This window comes from Nannospalax galili, unplaced genomic scaffold (genome assembly GCF_000622305.1).
Source record: "Nannospalax galili isolate Female #2095 unplaced genomic scaffold, S.galili_v1.0 scaffold700, whole genome shotgun sequence".
Taxonomy (NCBI): Eukaryota; Metazoa; Chordata; class Mammalia; order Rodentia; family Spalacidae; genus Nannospalax; species Nannospalax galili.
In genome coordinates this window covers 166,999-188,521 of record NW_008346151.1, presented here as the reverse complement: position 1 = coordinate 188,521, position 21,523 = coordinate 166,999, and the positions used below count along the sequence as shown (strand labels likewise).

The following is a 21,523-nucleotide window of genomic DNA, read 5'->3' as shown; positions in this document are numbered from 1 at the left end:
TGGTCCTGAACTATTCAAGAGTAGAGAAATAAAACTGAGTATGAGCAAGCAAACAAGCATTTATTTTTCTCTGCTTTTTATTTTTATTTTATGTGTATGAGTGTATTACTTGCATGTATATAAGAGCAGCTGTGTCTTGCAGTAACTGTGGAAGAGGGCATTGGAGCCCCTGGAACTGGAGTTAGACAGCTGTTAGCTACCATGTGGGTGCTGGGAAACCTTGGTTCTCTGCAAGAGCAGTCAGTGCTTTTAACCACTGAACCATCTCTCCAGCCCCCTTTTCTCTGCTCTTGATGGTGGATGTGATATGACTAGCTGTTTCAAGTTTCTGCCATTGTGGCATCCCTGCTAAGATGGGCTATGACTAGAAATGTAAACAAACCCTTCCTTCCCTAAGTTGCTTTTTGTAGGGATATTTTATCACAGCAACAGAAATAAAACCACGACACTAGCTATATTTACCATCTACTTTATTGTCAAGTAATGTTCCAAGTAGTTTACATAGACTTTTCTAATTATTTCATCAAATTTGTAAAGTAGCCATTATCCTTATGAAGTAACTGAAGCTGAGAGGGAATCAAGATACTTTCCCAGGCCCTGGGGGAAGGGGGGGGGTCCTATATTCCTATTAGGCAATTCTGGCCCCAGAGTATTCTTTCTTCTACATTAATGAGATCTCTTTGACTTCTACCTTCAGCCTACACCTCTGTGCTCAATTCTAGACCCATATTTTCAAAATGTTCTTTGACAATTATTCTAAACCTCTGAACGGCTCTAGTCAACAAATCTAAGACCAAACTTGTTCCATTCTCCCACTCATTCTTCTATCACTCTTAAGTCTTAACCCTAGCACACTCACAGAACCCTGATCCCTAGTTGTATATGCTGATATCATGATCCTTCCAATCTGTCCTGCATCTCAGTTAACAATTTCTAATGTGTCTCATTTCAAATAGAACTCTGGAACTGAGGCCCCCTGCTTATTCCCAATGCCAGCTATTACATTTTCAGCCACTGTGCAAGTGTCCCAACCAGCCTGTCCAAATCTAGCCTTGCATGCCTGTAATCCCAACACACAGGAGGCTGAGGCACAACTGCCTCAAATTTGAGACCAGCCAAAAATACTAGGCCAGACAGGGCAACAGAGAACGCTCCATAACAACAACAAATAAAAGCAAGCTGGTTCAGCAGGTAAAGGCAACAGCTGCCTATGATGGATCTCTAGAACTCACTTAATAAAGAGAACATGTATGCGTGCGCATGCGCACACACACGCACACACATAACAAAAAAAGCCAAAAAAACAAAACACCATTCATGCATAGACCATTCCTAAAGCTCTCCTAGATGGCAAAATGCCCTAATTTCCCTCTGTATTCCATTACCTACACACACTTCCTCCACCATCTAAAACTAAAATAATACAGTGTCATGTTTTCTTCTATATTTGAACCAAGTTGCCACCTTTGCAGTTTCTCTTGCTATTTGTTTAAAGTAGTAGAATGACCTCGATTTTCACATAAGGATTCACTTGTATTTAATTAATGGCATTCCTGGGTCCCTGTAGTCGTTAGGTCTACACATACACCTGCACACATTTAAAAAGTACATGCTGTGGAACACAAAACCTAGTCAAACTTGCCAGCAATCATCATTTAACTCTTGGTACATTCTGGTACATGTCAAAATGTGGTAGACATGTCGTATATAACTTTTTAAAGCTTACCGTGAACTTTGCCCAAAAAACTGAAATGTGGAGCAGTGAAAATATCAGAAGCATGACCTCAAAACGGTCACTCCAAATGAAATTATTGTCATATAAACAGCTGTCCTCCAAACGACTGTGTCAAAAGGGACTCCATGGTCAACTACGCAAAGTCTGAAATTAGGAGCAAAGCAGAGAGGCGGTCAACATTTCATTTTGTATCAGCTGTGAGGAACAGGCATGAATGTGGCTAGGCAGAAACCAAATGAAAAGCGAGAAACGGGGTGACAGCACCTCAGCGTCAACAAAAACCTCCCGGGTCGGAGCGCAGACAAAACCAAAGAACCGCCCACAATCCCACCACGCAGTCGGCCGAGCACTGGGCCAGGTAAAAGCTCCACGGCAAGGCTCACAGGCAGTTAGTCCCTCCGGGAAAGAGACGTCACTAGTCGGAGGGCAAGAAACCAGGGCGCTGTGGCTCCAAAGCCAGAGCAGGCCTGGGCCGCACGCAGCCAACTGATCTCACCTAGCGGCCCTGCCCCGACCGCCGTCCCCCCCAGGCCCATCCGTCACCGCCCGCCCAGCAGCCGCAGCGCGGGCCAAGATGAAGACCCCCAACCGTCTCCCAGACGCAAGACCCCTCACCCGGCCCACGGCCGCAGCAACGACAGCCGGCAGCGGGCCGAAACCTTCCTCTAAGTGGCGGCCGCTGCGCTGCAAATGCGCATGCGCAGCCGGGGTTCCGCAACCTCCCAGGACCGGGCCGGCGACTCAGGGCCGGCCGAGATTGGGCGACGCACAGGCAAAAGCCAGTGATTGGTCAACGCGGCGCGTGCTTGGATTTGAAGCCCGGGAGCTGTGCGCTCGGTGGGAAAGGATGCGGGTGCAGCCCGGGACTGTGAGGAGCCTTCTGCATCCCTGCCAACCTGAAATTAACGCCCACTCTGTTCAGTGTGGCACCACATGGCGCCCTAAGTCACCTCACCCACCAGGAAACAGTCCCGGCGAAGGTCACCCGATAGGTTTTCGCCCTCCCACCGTGGAATAGACGCAGGAGCGGCAAAGTTTTCCTTGAATTTCTGTTTTAACGACAGCTCCCTACACCCAATGACCTGTGATAAAGCTCGTCTGGACTGGAAAGGAGAAAAAAAAGCCACAAAATCCCATCACTACCTCTGCTCTATACAAGTTTATACTGTCCACTCAAATTTTCTATAAAAAGTTTTGGTCTTTTTTTGTCTTGCTTTTTAAAATAATTTATTGAGAATTTCATGCATGTATTTTTGGCCTTTGGAACAGAGTATGTTGCTAAGAGGCCCAAGAACATTGTGAGTTTTAGCCAAGAAACTAGCTACTTTTCTTTGGGGTCTACACTAACTGCCTAGCCAATTCCTACCTCCTATTCTTATCACAGCATCCTCTGAAGAGGTTACCCATCTTGTGGATAGGGAATTGGGATGCAGACTGCTCTGGCTTCTTCCATGATGAACAGGGATGCAGAGTGAGGCAACTGGGGTACCCCTTCAGTGGGTCTATCTAAAAGACTCCCAAATTGCATAACTCTTATCTGTAGGGGGAAAAGTAAGTCCTTGGCTGGTGAATAGGATGTGGGAAGGAAAAGTAAAGGCAAGAGTAATTAGTATTATAAGTTGTGGGGGGGGGGGTCCTTAGTCTTTACGTCTTAAAAGGGGAAAGGAATCCCTCTTTTCCAAAGCTAACTTCTTAATACTTATTGAACATCTTATGATACACTTGCACTTAGAGAAATAAGTCACTGTTCCTGAGTTTAGCCTGGTGGGAAAGGACAGACTTGTGTGCTCCAAATACGCCTGGCTTGGTTAACCCCTTGGTTAACCTCTCCATGGGTTCCTCTCTGGAAACAATGCCAGTTAAAGACCAGACTGTACATAACCAAGATACTATCTTACAAAACCAAGACAAATTTAAAAGATGAAATACTGCCCCTATCCTTAGTCTGCTTTTGCCATCTGTTTCCTTAAATTGCCACACTGTATCCTTTTGGGGTATTAGGTATAGAACACAGAACCTCCTTGCTGGCATACACTAGGCAAGCGCTCTACCTCTGAGCTTACTCCCCCAGCCCAGTTGTCACTACCTTTCATTTAGTTTGAGTTATCTAGCTTGGTCCTGATTCCTTTATCAGGAGTACCCTCTTAATCCTCAAGTTCGGTGCTCTCTATAATACTCTTTTAAGAGTCTATGTAGCCTGGGCTGGCCTACAGCTCTATATAGACCAGGCTGGCCTGGAACTTCCAGAGATCCACCTACCTCTGCCTTCTGAGTGCTAGGCTTAAAGGCCTGTGCTATTAATAAGCCCACTGGGTATCTTGGTACTCTTCCCTCTGCCTTCTGAGTGTTAGGGTAAAGGCCTGTGCTATTAATAAGCCCACTGGGTATTTTGGTATCTTTTCTTCAAGCAATCTAGATTTGGAATTTGTCAAGTATAATTGCCTCTGGGTACTGTTGTCCATAGGAAGCAAAGGTAAGTGAAAAAACTCAAGATTTTCTGAAACCTAAAAAAAAAAATCCTCCCAAATCTTTAGATGTAGGGCTGAGAGGATTTGAGTAATACCTACTTACCCTTCTTCACAATCTTAAGCCAGTCACACCACTGGTAAACTGTGGAATATGTCACTGTGGAATGTGTCTGCATTTCCCATGCTGCCATCCATCTGGTATCCCTGGATTTCCAACTGCAATGGCCTTCATAATCCCCAAGCCACCAAGTACTTTCCCTAAAATACTCAGCAACCTGTTAAGATTGTCTGGTGATGGAGATGAACAAGCCAAAGTATATGCAGGAAGAACCATCTGCCTAGATCTGAACCCTGAGTCTCCCTTCCTGGTCCTAGCTATGCACCCTAGGGCCAGTTTCCTCATTTGTAAAGTGGGGATAACTGGAGCCCTGAGGCACTTAAACTTAGTATCTAGAAAGCACTCAACAAGTATCAGCTTACTGTCTTACACCTCAATAGCTAGGTTATTGGCCAACTAGATAGGAAAAACAGAATTCCCATTTTAACTTCCACATCTCTTAGAGCCAGTAGAAGCCCTACAGCCAGTCAGTGGTACTTCCAAAGAATTAGAAATGATGCCTATCCAAAAACAAAGAGGGGTGGTGTGGGAGAATGTTCCTTTATTAAATGCTTTCAGTGGAATGCCTCAGCCACTATCATTTCCCACAGTTACAACGTATGATTCTAGGGGCTAGAAAGATGGCTCAGCGTATAGGAGCACTGGCTACTCTTGCAGGACTCAGGTTCAGATCCCAGCACCCAGCAGCTGACAACCATCTATAACTCCAGTTCCAGAGATCTGATGGCCTCTTCTGGCCTTCACAAGCATTACATATACTTACATACATGCAGACAATATAGTCATACACATAAAAATATTTTTAAAAAAAGGTATGATTTCAAATTAATCTCTTACTGGGTCCTTAAAATCCCACTCTTTCATTAGCATATTCCCTGAAAACAAAGCCATTCTTTTACCTTCCTCAACCTCAAGTTTAGAGCCCATTAAAAAAGACACATCCTGGAGCTGGAGACTGTCACTCCAGTCCCAGGGGATCCGACAGCCTCTTCTGACCTCCGCGGGCATTGCACGACACGGATGCACTTACCTACATGCAGGCAATGCACACATACACATAAAAATAATAAATGAAAATTAAAACAAAATGAAAATAAAAAAAATACATCCCTCACTTAGGAGGCTTAGGCCAGCCTGGTCTACTAGTGAATTCCAGGGTAGCTGGGGCTACAAGAAAAAAAAAAAAAAAAAAAAAAAAAAAAAAAAAAAAATAGATACATCCCTTCCAATCTGCCAGCTCAGGGAAGTCAGTAGCTTTTAAGCCTATACTGTCCACAAACTTTAGAAATGTGTTCTCCCACTAAAATGAGTTGTATGCTGACTACCTTTCATTTTAACACATAGCCCATAGAATCCAACATTAGTATCTGAGACAGTTCATACCAAAGAGCCAATAAATTAAATTGGAGAATGGTCTGGATTCTTATTGTAATAACTCCATAACCACTAAAATCTCTTAAGACATGATCTGTTGATTCTGAGACAGAATTATCTTTAAATTAGATGCCTTGCTTTGAGCCTACATAAATCTACAATTCTTTTAACAAAATGCCTTGAGATTTGAAAAGGATTTCTGTTCACACTGCCATGCTAAATTAAAAGACACAATATTTTCATCTTCTCTTCTTAAGAAACAAGGTCTGTGTAGCCCAGGCTGGCCTCAAACTCATGGAAAACCTCATGCCTCAACATTCAGTGTACTGGGATTACAGACATGCACCTTCCATGCCTGTCTTATTTTTTATCATTAAACACAACAAAATTTAAATGGTCCTTTAATTAAAATAGGATATATTCTATCTGTCCTTTATCTCCTGCATGTTAGGACACTCTAGGAGTAAAACACAACTAAAGAAAGATGTTTTTGAAAATTAGAGAAGCTCAGTGGGTAAAAAGACTTCTTACAGAAGCCTGGAGACCTGAGCTCAATCCCTGAGACCCATGGTAGAGTAAGAAAACCAACTCCTGAAAATTAGAATATATAGAGTTATGACAATTACATCATCAAGGTGAAAACCTTACACACATAAAGTACTTTTCAAAATATATCTTTTTTTTTGTCTTGAAAGGTAAATCTTAAACAATTCCTAAGAAAACTAAGCTCCAAATAAGATTACTAGTTCCACAGTTTTAATTATTTTACCATAATTACCATAATATCAAATATAACCTTATTTCTAACTTTCCTTTAGAAAACAATGCTCATTACTAAGATTGAAGTCAATATTTGTCAGTTCTAAGTGTTAATTTACACACTGGCATTCTACCTTTTCTATTACTTTTTTTTTTGGTCTTTTTGAGACAGGGTCACCCTGTAGCCCCAGCTCTCCTGGAACTCTGTAGACCAGGCTGGCCTTGAACTCACAGAGATCCGCCTGACTCTGTCTCGGATTAAAGGCGTGTGCCACCATGCCCGGCTCCTTTTCTATTACATTTTTGTCTGTCTGTGCATACAACTTTCAGGAATTCATTTTCTCCTTCCATTATGTGGGTTCCATGGAACATACTCAGGTAATCAGGCTTAGTGATGAGCATCTTTACCCCCCACCCCCGAGCCATCTCACCAGTCCCTTGGCATTGTATCTTTTAAGTGTAATATCTGTTTATCCCCTGATTTTTTTTGGAGGGGGGCTTTTTTGTTTTTGTGACATAGCAAAAAGAAAGTAAGCTGAAACTATCTTAAAGTCTATACTATTTTAGACAGGTATGGTGGTGAAAGCCTATAATCTCAGTACTTTGGAGGTAAATGTAGATGGGTCAGGAGTTCAAGGTCATCTAGGCTACATATCAAATTCAAGGTCAACTTATATATAAAAAAAATCCAAGTAGATATTATTTTTATAAAGCAACAAATTCATGTCTTTTAAAATATTTTTTATTAAATAACCTCCGGGGATAATAATTACAAAAGCTTTTAAGCAAGAATTCCAAGTAGTGGAAGGCATTTTCCTTTAAAAAAAAAAAAAAAAAGACAAAATAGCCTTACGTTTTGCTGCTTTATACACAGGAATGATTTATTTTACATAGTCATTTGTAACATCAGCCTGTAAAATTCAGAGTATTTCTTAATATGTCTCAAAAGCAGAGTGAACCATAATGATACATTTTCACATTAATTGGTACATCAGAGGACACAAAACTTAACTCTATGACAACAGTTCAAAATTAAAATGTACAAAACAGGCACTTTGAAATCAGACACGGCGTATCTTTCACACTTAATGTTGCTTACTCAAAGTGCATTTCATCAAAAATAATCAACTAGTCAATGTTTCTCTGATGCAGAAGTACAAACAGGTTTAAGTTCCAAATACTGTGGTTGTAATCCATGCAAGATAGGCCCTTAACAAGAAAAATCTTCTGAAAGAAAACGAAGAAAAACAAAAACAGCCCCAAATGAAAGCATTTACAAGCATCTGAATAAGGCCTTTAGATCAGTGTTTTAAACGCCTTCATTCTCAGGTAAGGGATTAAGAGGCCGAGAGAGGTATCCTCTGCGAGGGTGAGGATACTGGAGGTCGGCAGTGTCAGCATCGCAAGAGTGCTCTACCAGAGGAGCAGGAGGAAGGAGCTGGGCATAACTGGACCATCTTGATCCAGCCCGTGGGGAATCCAGAGGGGGAAAGAAATACCTGAAATAATGAAGACAGGAACAAAATACCAAAACAAAAACAACAGGGGGGAAAAAGGAGGAAAAAAAAAAACAGAAGAAAAAGAGAAAAGTAGTAAATACAAAGAGAACCAAAGAGGAGGAAACGCATGCTAAAAGGAAAAAAAATGCTAGTATATTCATGCCAGAACTAACAGAACATAACAGCACAAATCAAGGCCCTCCCTTCAATCAAGATTGCTTAAGCATGTATAGAAACTTGAAAAAAATACAAGCTGTTAAAGTTAAAATGTCAAAAAAATTTATGTGTGTTACAGAGACATTAATTTAAAACATTTTTTAATCTCTCAAACATGATTCTGTAAATTTACAAATCTAATGTGCTTTCCATTTGAGCAATGCTACATCTGTAGCAGCAGCAGGCACACATTTTTAGTGCATACATGATACTGAGAACCAATTCAGATACACTTTCACAAAGTAAAACCGACTACTGCAACATGCTTTTGAAGAACTACAATCATTGAACATATTTTCCTGCAAAAAAAAACTTAGAATACTAAAGAATTTTGATATGTAAAAGGCTCAAAGAATTATGCCGTTATTCAGTCATCTTATAACTTACCCGTAATATGTATGCATTTTATTAAATGTAAATATTTATAGTTTTGTCACCAAAGTCAGTTTTAGAAGATATGAACTCATTGAAACAACAAACTAAAGAAAATCCTGAGACATGGAATGTTAATTGCATGCACATTTACAGCAAAAATTTTAATTGTATCTCTTTTGTTTCCAAATAGTGTCTTAAAGGAAACCACGTCATATAGAATCACACCATAAAAATATCCATGCACATATTAGAAACAGTCATCTCTTTAGTGAATATGAAAACTTAAAAAAGTGTTTCCACCATTTTACTACAAACTGGAACAGTAACCAGAAATTAATCTACTGCTGACTACAAACCATACCATCAAATTTCTTTTATCGCAACACCAGTGCTACTTTAATAATTTGCTCCTTTAATGATATTTTTAATTACAAAAAAATAACAGCATTGTTTGAGATAATATCACCTATAAAGAAATTCTACAAAAAGTAAACAAATTAGCACTCAAAACAATCTTTATGAAAAATATTTACTCAGTTTTCAAATTAAAATTATAAAACTCATCATTTTAGCTTATTGTTTTAGAAAATGAAAAAAATATTCCTATATTCTCCAAATGGAATAAGACTGTAGTTTTCCCTCCTCCCAATTACATGCAAGGATGGTAACAATCTTTTTTTAGTTTTTAAACCCAAGTTAGTTTCAAGAACATTTCAAAAAATTGTTTTGGTGATGATGTCTCAACAAAAAAACCTCTCCACATGTAGTGTCAATAAACTGACTAGTACAAAAGATTAGATGCATTGCATTTTTAAAGGCCTTTTGGGCTGTGTTTAGTAGTGAGCAGACTGCTGGTGTATCCTGGGAGAGATCAAATGGCGCTGGGGAAGGGGGAAAGGAGTTCGCTTTCCATTCCTGTGTGCATGCAACAAGCAGCAAAACAGCAAAGTTACTCCCGTTAGCTTGTACTCAGCTGTGCTTTCTGTTAAAGGACATAATACAAATGGAAAAGGGAGAATGCATCACAGATCTAACATAGATGGTTATTGGCACAATAAGAAAACAGACCAAAATGTCAAAACTATTACCAAAGAAAGTACACAGTACAAGCTGCAACCTAAAACCAAATCTTTACTTTTAAGTCTATTCTTAGCTTCATAACTTAATCTCCATTATCCTCTTTGGTAACCATGAAACTGTTTTAGTAGATGCAAGTATTTAACACCTCAAAGTCAAAGAGGAAAGCAAGGCTTCTTCAAAGGGAAGATTCTTTGGATTACAACAAATTTTGTTTTAAATATATGCAAAATATGTTAAACTTCAAGATCTCAGATTTATAAATTCCTTTCATAGTTATTAAAATTCTAAGCACAAAAATTCCATCAGCCAGTCATGGTGGTCCTTGCCTTCATTCCCAGCACTCGGTATGCAGAGGCAGGCAAATCTCTGAGAGTTCCAGGTTAGTCAAGGTTAGTGAGGCCTAGTCTTTTAAAATAAAAAAAAAAAAGAAAAGAAAATTCCAGCTGGGCATGGTGGTGCACACAGAATCTTAAATAAAGCTATTAACATTTTTACTGACCACTAAATTTCAGAGTATAACTCAAAGGCCTTACAAAGCACCTGGAAACATTATGACCAGTTAAGGCATTAAATACTGATCTAAGAGCAAAACTTTACACTTTAGTGTCACAATTATTTGTGAAATATTTCATCTTAAAAGTAATGAAATAGGGGCTGGAGGGATGGCTCAGTGGTTAAGAGCACTGACTGCTCTTGCAGAGGACCCGGGTTCAATTCCCAGCACCCACATGGCGGCTACAAACTGTCCTTAACTCCAGTTCCAGGGGAATCTGAAGCCCTCTTACCTCCACAGCATTGCATGACACAGGTGCACTCACATACATGCAGCCAATACACTCATACACATAAAATAAAAATAAATTATTTTTTTTATGTAATGAAATAAAATAATTTTAATGTGGCTACCAGGATAACTTTTAAAGATAGTTTCTAGTTTTTCCACAGAACAGCCTACCTGCCAGCAGAAGATCCATTTAATGAGCTTTGAAGATTTGGAATATTTGAGCTGAGAGAAGGATTTGAGTTTCCCAGCTGAGAACTCCCATTTACTGGGCTCCCATTACCTTTCAAAATACCAGTACACTTCCAATTGTCCATGTAATTAGCTGAAGGAAAAAGCCAAATACATTAACACGATTAACACCTATTTTTAATAGCACAATTTTGTACCCCTCTCCTAAAACTACAAGAAATGAGACAAGACTATGGAATACATTTTTTAAAAACATCTGTGTCAATGTGTAACATATGTGCATATATGTTCTCATGTTCATATATATGTGTGTACATACATGCATGTGGAAGCCAGATGTAGATTTTGGATGCCTTCCTCTATCACTCTCCACCTTATTTTTTGAGGCAAAGCTTCTTGCTGAACGTGGAGCTCATCAATTAGACAAGACTAGCTGACCAGAGAGCTCCAAAGATTTTCCTGTTTCCATCTTCCCACATCGAGGACTACAGGTACACCGTAACAGTCTTGGTTTGCTTAGGTGCTGAGGATCTGAACTCAGATCCTTATGTTTGCACAGCAAGCACTTTACCAACTGAGCCATCTTCCCACTCCAAGCAGACTACATTTATTTCCAGGTTGGTGTCACACTTGACAATTTTTAGATGAAACACATACAACAAATTTTTAAGGTTTTCAAAGAATTATTGATTTAAACCAGGTGTGGTGATACACACCTATAATCATAGTATTCACAAGGCTCAGGCAGGAAGATTGTTCTGAGTTTTAGGCCAACATGGGCTACAAAGTGAGTTCCAGACTAGCCTGGGCAACAGAGTAGGACTGTCTCAAAAAAACAAAAACACGCAAAGAATTACTAATTTTTTAAAAATATTTTATATTTTTATGTGTATGTATGTATTATCTGCATGTAGGTAAGTGCACCCATGTAGTGCAATGCCTGTGGAGGACAGAAAAGGCTGTCGTATCCCCTGGAACTGGAGTTACAGACAGTTGTTAGCTGCCATGTGTAGGTGCTGAGATTTGAACCTGGGTCTTCTGCAAGACCAGCCAGTATTCTTAACCACTAAGCCATCTCTCCAGCCCCCAAGAATTACTAATTTTAAAAACATAAAAGCTTTTACCACCTATTTCCCTTCCTTGAAGATAATTAGGAGAGACAATTCTCTCATCTATAACATTGATACATTAAGAAGTTAATATATGGGCTTTGGAGACAGATCACTTAGTAAAGTGCTTGCCTTGTAAATATGAGGACCTGAGTTTGATTAGCAGAACCCACCAGGAATGATGGAACACACTTCAATCCCAACACTCAGGTGTGGGGACAGGCAGATCCCTGGGGCTCAGTGGCTGCCAGCCAGCCTAGCCTATTTGGCGTGTTTCCAGGCAAGATACCCTGTCTAAAACAAAAAGGTGGCTGGCACCTGAAGAACAGCCAAGGTTGGCCTCTGACCTCCACACACACACATACACACAACATGCTCCCACACATGCCAACACGTACACATACAAGTTATATCAAAATAAAATCCGTTAAAAAAAGAAAAAACCCAAATTCTTTGTCTTTCTTACAATGAATTTGGATAAGGGATGGAACTATCTTCTTGGTTATGCAAATACAAGTTACATGAGCAACACTGTAGGTTAGTTACATTCAGAGATGTGTGTTGGTAACAAAACCTTTGCACAGCCATTTTAGTGGCTTATCCAACATGGCCTTACTCTTGGAATACAAAACTGGTTAATGAAGTCAAGGAGTCCAGGAAATCAAAGTTAAGGAGCCTAACAAGTTACTACTGTGTTGCCCTACTTAAGGCTCAGACATAGATAAGGACAGCAAAGCCCTTAAAATCAAACTGAAGAAAGGACAGTTTGGACTGGTCCTACAGAATATAGACTAACACTGAACATGGGAGGCCATTAAGGCTTGGCCTAACTTCATCTTGGGAGGCAATAACTGCTCAGGGAAATGACCTAACAAAGCTATAAAGCTGGATGTTCAGCACGGAGAATGCCCACTGTGATTGTACTGACAATAGTCAACTGGCTGAACCAAGTTCCCCCAAGTGTGGCACTACAAGAAACTCAGGATCAGAGTTCCAGTATTCTTGAACATTGGGGAGTTAAAGAAAGGAAAAAGAAAGTGGATTTAAAAGCTGAATGTGTATGTGTGACTGTGTGTGTATGTTGGTGTATGTACCACAGCAAGCACACAGAGGTCAAAGGACAACTTCAGGTGTCAGCCCTCGCCTTCCACCTTGTCTGACACAGGGTTCTGTTGTTTTTCTGCTGTGCTGCATATCCAAGCTAACTGGCCTATGAGCCCATTGAGATTCTCCTGTCTCCACTTCCTCTCTCTCTCTATGGGAGCACTGGGATTGCAGACATTCACACTATGTCTCAGGTTTTCACATGAATTCTGGGGGTTCAAACTCAGGTTTGCACTCAGCAAACACATTACCCACTGAGCCACCTCTCTAACCCAAGGGCTGATGGTTTAAGGCAATCAGGAATAAAGTAAGAGACCACTGGAAGCCTGATCTAAGTTTATAAAGCAGTCACACAAGTTACACAAGTAGTTTAATGTTAGCTTTTATCAGAGATACTCCATATTCTAGTTAGTCGTAAATAGCTTTCTTGCATATACAAACAGGTTTGTATGTGATCCAAAAATAGCACAAATATAAGGCAATTATTTTAAAAGCTCTACAAAAGGTAATTAAAAAAAAGAGTTCAGAGTTTACATTTTTAAGTGAAAAGTATAAAGATATAGAAGGAACAATTATCTCTCCACTAAGAACCTTACCTTTCCACAATCTTACACAGCCATCATCTCCTGAAGATGCTAGTACTGTTCCTGTTATGTTCCAACTCACCCGCCAGACCTGAGAATTATGATTATCAAACTGAGCCACTATATGGATTTCAAATTTTGTTGTTCCACCAGAGGAAGTAAGTTCTTTCCTATTTAAAAAATTTAGGAAAGTTTTCAAAAAATGTTTAATGTGTATATGTGATACATATGTATGTTGTTCTAAGTAAGAAACACAAATAACGTATTTTCAGCATTGTCTTATAACCACCTGCACACCTACAGCTCCCACCTCCACCCCTGAGTCCCTGAAGTGACCTAGTGTCATTTTCATTTGACTTCTACAAAGCCTGGAGTGATCTCACCCCATAAATGCTCTTCAGAAGCTTTTATGGAAGAAACAACAAACGAGGATGTTATCCCCCAAAACAAAGCTAAGAAATCTAATTAATAAATTTAAAGAGAAGAGTAGCAGCAAAGAAGCACAGAAACAAGAAAAGGAGCGGAAACCACTCAAAATTAATTCCTCACTACAAAAAGTCGTATGGTTACACATGAAATATTCATTAAAAAGTCCAAGCTTCAGATCTTCACTTTTACTAATCTCCCCCCCAAAAAAAGATAATTGGGAGGAAAAATATTGTCAAATTCCTAATTTTTCTAGAACTTACCTCACAGGTTTTAATGTAAAAATTCTTACATCTTTGGTTGCTATTGCCAGAATGTGGAAAGATCTTCCCAAGTTTGGAGCAAATGCAATATCATGAACAGGATCAGTAACTGTCATAAGAGTTTCTGCTTTTGCATATTTCCTAAAGAAAATTGCAAGAATTATTTCAGAAATAAAACTTTTAAAACTAGGGGCTAGAAAGGTGGTACAGTGGTTAAGAGAACTTGCTCCTCCCTCCAGAGGACCCAAGTTCAATCCCCATACCCACATCAGGCAGCTCTCAACTGCCAGGAACTCCAGCTCCAGGGGATCCAACACCCTCTTCTAGCCTCAGCAGTCACTGCACACACATGGCATACACTCACATAGACATATAAATAAAATTAAAAATCTTTTTGAAAAAGTCAAACTTCACATGTCAGTGTATCTCAATTCTGTTCAAACTGCTCTCAACATCAGTGCTTACCTTGGAAAGAGGCTGAATAGTGGCCCACAAATGACATGCCTCAGTTCTAACCTAGGAACATGCCCCTATTCAGAAAGTATCTTTTACTTATCATTTATGTATTATCAGAAAAAATGCCTTTGTGTATGTAATTAAAGATTTCAGAGTACGCTCTTAATTTAGGTAGGACTGACTCTAACATTCAGCTCTCTGACAAACACAAAAAACACAGGCAAGGTGCCATATAACCATGAAGGCAGAGTCTGGAGTGATGCTACCACAAACCAAGGAACTTGTTCAACCATCAAAATCTAAAAGATCCACCCAGCAAGGACTTCAAAGGATCACAGCCCAGTCAACACTTGATTTCAGATTTCTAGCCTCCAGAACTGTAAATGAATAAATTTAAGTCCCAAGAAACCAATATAAGCCTCCAGCCTGCTTCTTTGGCAGCTGAAGTATAGTTTAAAACAATATGATTTAAAAAAAAAAAAAAAACTTAGCTAGGATAACTCAATTTATTTATTAGCCATTAATACCATTTTAAAGAGAAGATTAAGAGAACTGGCCCTGATGGCACACACCTGTATTCCCAGCATTTAGGAAGTGGAGGCAGAAAGATCAACAAGTTACAGGCTGGCCTAGGCTACAAATCTCTAGCAAAAAAAAGAAAGAAGAAAGAAGAGAAAGGAGAGAGAGAGAGAGAGAGAGAGAGAGAAAGAGAGGAAAGAGGAAAGAGAGAAAGAGAAAAAGAGAAAGGGGGAGAGAGGGAGAGAGAGAAAAAGAAAGAAAACAAGGAAAAAGAAAAAAAAATGGCATTGAATTTCCTAAGCACCTGATGAATATAGATAAGGAAAGCTGATAGCAAAGGGATTGATGTTTTTAAGTTTTGACAAAACCAAACCCTTTCAAACTGGGTATGGCAGTGGAAACCTGTAATCCTAGACAAATCACAAGTTCAAGGCCAAGGCTACCCTGGGATACACAGCAAGAGTGTCTCAAAAAACCAAAGACCTATGTAGCAGAGAACTTGCCTAGCATGCTCAAGAAAAGAAATGTGAGCTGGAGAGATGGCTCAGTGGTAAGAGCACAGGCTGCTCTTGCAGAGGACCCTGGTTCGGTTCCCACATGGTGGCTAGCAACCACTCCTAACTCCAGTTCCAGGGGATCCAATGTCCTCTTCTGAACTCTGTGGGCACTGCACAACATAGGTGCATTTATACACATGCAGGCAATACTCATACACAAAAAATAAAAAACAATTAAAATTTTTAAAAGAGAAAGGTAATGAAAATCTTTGATACTCATGATTTTGTTTCTGTTATCAGTAAACAGATAATAACCAGGCAATGGAGAGAACAGGTCAGAGTGTTCCAATGGGTTGTTCTTAAGCTTTTCAAACTGAATAGCATGGACAGATCTGAAGCCAAATTTCTGTTGTGTTAAGCCCCAAGAAAGCAATACAGGACCCAATACAAAATCACAACCCCGCATGTAGGCAGACAGTGCAGAGATCTCCATCCTGCCTTTCCATCACATTCCCCTGACCTTTTCACTCCAACATTCTCCCTGAAATACCTATGAGCTAGAACACCTCAGGGATCACTCCTGAGCATCTGAGCCTAGAAAATCGCCTAAGCAAGATCACTCACATCCCTGCTTCTATGTAGTGTCAGCAGCTAGACACTTGCGAGATTTAGAACACCTCACCATGCTGTGTCATGTTCATGTCTTTGCTCCTGCTCCCCCCTACCTGCAGAACACCGTCTTTCAAAACTGAGACACAAACACCAACTCCTACCCAATACTTCTCCTAGCTCTATCAATCAAAGGTTACTATGTTCTTTTCTGCTCCATCTTACCCGGTACATGCTAACATCATCACAGCACTATACTATAGTCAGAACCCTAGAGGTTCTGAGCTCCTTATATGAGGACAGTACACTGTATTATATTCACATGGGTTTTTTGTTGTTGTTGTTTTGGTTTTTTGTCTTTCTGAAACAAGGTCTCCTTGTAGCCCCAGCTGGCCTAGAACTTGCTATGTAGACCAGGCTAGCCTTAAACTCACAAAGATCCACCTGCCTCTGCCTCTCAAGTGCTGGGATTAAAGGCATGCTGTTATATGCATGTTTTTTATCTTCAGCTTTTAGTACACTTCCTGGTGCTTAAAAAAATGTTTAAAATACTTCAGATTTTTTTTTTTTCCTTACCTGAGAAAAACTATATACTTTAATAATAGTTATCTAGAGCCCTTCCTATCTGGAGTAACCAAATGACAGTCTTAGTGACTTTTTTTTTTTTTTTGGTCTTTTTTGAGACAGGGTCTCCCTGTAGCCCCAGATGTCCTGGAACTATGTAGACCAGGCTGGCCTTGAACTCACCTGACTCTGCCTCCCGAGTGCTGGGATTAAAGGCATGCGCTACCATGCCCACTGTGACATTTTTTTTTAAAGTGAAATTATATGGCTGGTGTGATGGCCCACAATGTAATCCCAGCATTCAGGAGGGAGAGGCAGGAGAACAGAAGAATCACATCAAGTATGAGACTAGCCTGGTCTATATAGTAAGTTCTATACCAACCAGGTATTCCTTAGTGAGACTGGTCTCAAAAGCAGGGTGGTAGTGAGGACAACAAAGACTTTGTTTCTAGTCCTGACTCTTGTTATTTGAACTTAGATGATCATTGGCTGTTGATCTGTTTCTTCATTTGTAAAACATGGCTAAAAGCTGCCTACTCTGCATGTATTCAAACATCATAACCTATATAAATGCATGCACATGTGTTATCTTGATGCCTTCACCCTTTCTCCCTACTCAGTGCCAAAGCCACTACAATCTCCCACCTAGACTATTGTAACAGCATCTTCACCCTGAATCCTCACATGTGTAGAAGAGTTAACTACCTCAGATTACACCAAAACACTGGCGTTAGTCTTGAGTCTTGGCTATTCATCAGCACATTCCGTTTTGCCTGTTCCAACCAGTGAAGGCTGTTCCCAGACCTTATGACATGTAGTCTCTACTCAAGAGTGCTTTCTACCCTCTGTCCAGCTATTTTCTACTCATCCTATGGGTCTTCCTCTAAGTGAACATTCCTAACATAATCCTTAGATGAGGTTCCCTCAGGTAAAACTCTTTAACATCCTTTTTTTTAGTTCATAAAGTTTATGCTATTCCTTAGTATTATTTTCCATTTTCCCTTCAAGTTGGTACATATTGAGATACCAATCACCTTCTTCTCTTCAGCCATACACTATTGGAGTCTAGCAAAAGTTGGACACATGCCTTAGTACCAGCTATTCAGAAGGATGAAATGGGTCACTTGAGCTTATTAACCAACTGGGAAACATAAAGCCCTGCCTCAAAAGGAAAAAAAAAAAGAACTTCTACAAATGAGAGCATAGTACAGAACTTGGTATATCCCAGGAAACCAGTAAATACACAATGAAGGACACAGAACTCAGGTAATGGAAAGAAGGAATATTTAAAAACTTAAATGTAATTCTGAACAAAGCAGTACTGACCTGGTGTTTTCATTGTATTCAAAAATTTGAACCTTGGCCATTGCATTTGGACTACTGTCATCACTTCCCACGGCGATCATGGGGGAGTGAGCTCGAGAGCTAGAAAGGAAAAGAAACAACACTTTCTATAAGACACTTAGTGAAGAGAATTAAATAACTGGAATCAAGTGGCCAATAACCTCGGCCTGTCCCTACAGCATATCTGAATCCCCACCATATACCTAGATGTGCTTGGGAACATGACACAGGAAACTGAGAGAACTCTGTCCTGGATTGTTTGAACCACATTTTCCATGGCTTAAATAAAAAGGAATGCTTTTTCCAAAAGAGACTTTCAAACAATTGACAAATTAAAAAAACAACAAGACATGCAATACCTTAGAAATGTCTGCTCCTAAAAGATAGACATTAACTATGAAGTGCAGACAAAGGTTTTTGAATACTTTGTGGAAAAAGACATGCAGGTAGAGGAAGGAAGTGTAGAAAGGACCACCCCACCCCAGAAGCCATGCCACATCTCTCAGGACTCCCATGGTGACAACCTCATTATGAAAAGGCAAAAGATAAACAACCAAAAATGGCTCTGTAAAGTGAACTATAATCACGCTGTTATTACTTTTATACCAAATCAGCTTGTTTATTCATTTTAATTTATTTTTGTTTTGTTTTTTCAGACAGGCTCTCACTATGTAACCTAAGAAGACCTCAAATTTGTGCCAATACTTCAGCTAGCCTGGGCTACCTGAGACCCTATCCAGAAAAAGAAAAGAAAGCTATAAACAAAATTTGACAATAGAGGGGAAAAAAAATTAGTTCCTCATTATTAAAGCTTAATAAAGCTTTATTACTAGTCCTTTATATAACTCATCTGACCCAAAAAAGAAAGAAATCAGATAAACTACAAAGTGCTACAATAACAACATAAAAAGTAACTGAGATTATTCTATGCAAACAACTATTTCATGAAAATTTTATCTAATGAATATTTATTTACTTAATAAAATCTGGCTGACACTTAAATTTGAAATGTTTTATTTATTATTTTTATTTTATGTGTGTGGGAGACAGGCTTGAACCTAGGGTGAAAGTCTTAATGACAGCCATACAGCAGCCACAAGGAATGCCTTGTGACAAACGCTCCAACAGGCAAATCATGAGACTGATACCTAGAGCTCGCCACTTCCCACTCTCCACCCTCTAAATTCTAAAACTGTCACTTCCAGATAAACAGCTGAGTAACAACAGCCTGGGTCACATGACTTAACTGAAACCTACTATGCTAATAAGGCATCTGGCCCACTATACTGCTACACTGTGATAAGACGCTAAGCCTGTTATGCTAATAAGGTATCCTACTCCCTGTGCTATGATTGGACCACTGCCCCTATATAAGCTTGTGCCTTTCTGCAATAAACCAGATCTGTGTCACCGAACCTGGTCTTCTGTTTCTGAATGCAGCTCTGCTGACACAGCCTCCTTACCAGCCCGGGTCCGGGACTAGACAGAAGCAGCAGCAGTCGGACACAACACCGGGCAAGCAGAGGGCCGAGCAGGAGAGCAACCACAATGTGTATGAATGTATTGCCTGCATGTAAGTGCACCTGTGTCATGCAATGCCCACAGAGGTCAGAAGAGGGAATTGAGTACCCTGGAACTGGATATGAATGGTTGCTAGCCACCATGTGGGTACAGTGAACAGAACCAGGGTCCTCTGTAAGAACACCCAGTGGTCTTACCTACTGAGTGATCGCTCAAGCCCTATACTTATATTTTAGAATTAACTACTCAAAGACAAAATAGTGCACACATGTTAAATATTTACAAAATACAATGTAACAAGGAGTAGGAGAGAGGGGGCTCAATGCAAGATTCAAGCAAAAAAATAAAAAATTTTAAAAAGCTAATTTTTCTTTCTTAAGAGTCAAGGGCAGGGGTGATGGCTCGGTGGTTAAAAGCAGGCTGCTTTTGCAGAGAACCCTGGTTTAGTTCCCAGCACCCACATGACAGGTAGCAAGTGTCAGAAACTCTAGTTCCAAAAGATCCAATGCCCTCTTCTGGCCTCTGTGAACACTGATGCACATGGTACACTTAAATACATGCAGGCAAAATATCCATATACATAAAATACAAAAAATCAAAAAAAAATATTTTAAAGAATCAATATATAATCTACAAGTTGACTAATTGGTACAGACATATACTTAAAAACTATTAATTATCAATATTAAAACTTACTAGTAATCTCAAGAGATAGAAAGTTTATAAATGAGCTACAGTCAACTTCCTAGCAGTACCTATAAACACTGTGTAGATACACCGGAACAAGAGCAAGCATAAGCAAATCATTTACAAAATACTACAGGGACAATCAGAATGAAAATCTAGAAACCAAACTATTAACAGCATTTGTTTTAGCTTTGTTTCAGTGCTCTTCTAGACTATTACATTTTTTCTTACCAAATTAGTCTTTTACAATTAAAAAAAAAAAAAATAGTTAGCCAGGCATGCTGGAGCATACCTTTAGTTCCAGCACTCAAGAGGCAGAGAGAGGTGGATCTCTGTGAAACTGAGACTAGCCTGGTCTACTTATCAAGTTCCAGGCCAGTCAGAGCTACAAAGTGAGACCTGTCTCAAAAAGTAAATAAAATAAAATGAAAAGTCTAAAAACACAATTAAAGTGGCTGAAGAGATGGCTCAGCAGCAAAGAGCACTGGCTGCTCTTGCAGAAGACCTGGTTCCATTCCCAGCACCCATATGACAGACAACTAGTTCCAGGGGATCTGACACCCTCTTCTAGCCTCTGCTGGCACAGCATGGCACAAGTATACTTCCATACATCTACACAAAACACTCAAACACATAAAATATTTAAATATATGTACAAACACACATACACACTGTATTTTTAAGTGCAAAAGGAACTGCACGGAGGAAAAGGCATGGGTTACAGACACCTGGGTATGCTGTGTCTACTTGTTTCAGTATGTACCTGGTAATATTTGCATTATCTGTTTGTTAGGAATACTTTAATATACACAGAAAATGCTCTGAAAGTTCACACCAAAATATGTACAACAGATGGATTCCTCTGTGGAGTGAAAACAGAGACCCATGCCAAGGTAGAAAAGAGAAATATGCAGGGCCTGGTAACATACATCTTTAGTCCCAGCACTTGGGAAGCAGAGGTAGGCAGATCTCTGTGATTTCAAGGCCAGCCTGGTCTACATAGCAAGTTCCAGGCCAGCTGGGGCTACAGGGAGACCCTGTCTCAAAAGAGACCAAAAAAAAAAAACCCGTTTATTTATAAATAATCAATCTTTTTAAAACATAATTTTGGTTTTAGAACTTTTTGGGCTTTAGATTGTGGGTAAGAAATGGGAAACCTAGACTTCTCAAATAAATCTTTTTGCATAATCACGTGACTCTCATTCCCATGGTGTTAGTTGTACACCCATCACACTCTTATTTT

General features: G+C 39.8%; 2 protein-coding genes across 11 annotated transcripts in view; both read right to left on the bottom strand.

Annotated features, from left to right (window-relative positions):
* Nucleotides 1–2,419, bottom strand: part of Cep192 (centrosomal protein 192) — a 114,399-nt gene extending 111,980 nt beyond the window's left edge. For all 8 annotated transcript variants that reach the window (XR_003851018.1, XM_029568062.1, XM_017800484.2 and 5 more), the window contains exons 1-2: nucleotides 2,351–2,419; nucleotides 1,727–1,879 (exon numbers count right to left, since the gene is read on the bottom strand). The gene's annotated coding sequence lies outside the window, so the exon portion shown is untranslated. The remainder of the gene's footprint in view (nucleotides 1–1,726; nucleotides 1,880–2,350) is intronic.
* A 4,888-nt stretch (nucleotides 2,420–7,307) lies between these two features.
* Nucleotides 7,308–21,523, bottom strand: part of Seh1l (SEH1 like nucleoporin) — a 25,688-nt gene continuing 11,472 nt past the window's right edge. The window contains exons 5-9 of one of the 3 annotated variants that reach the window (XM_017800486.2): nucleotides 18,055–18,153; nucleotides 14,084–14,224; nucleotides 13,407–13,564; nucleotides 10,580–10,730; nucleotides 7,308–7,953 (exon numbers count right to left, since the gene is read on the bottom strand). In XM_017800486.2, the coding sequence (XP_017655975.1) occupies nucleotides 7,764–7,953; nucleotides 10,580–10,730; nucleotides 13,407–13,564; nucleotides 14,084–14,224; nucleotides 18,055–18,153 (739 nt within the window). In that variant the 3' untranslated portion in view covers nucleotides 7,308–7,763. The other 2 variants (XM_017800487.2, XM_029568069.1) reach the window with 2 other exon arrangements.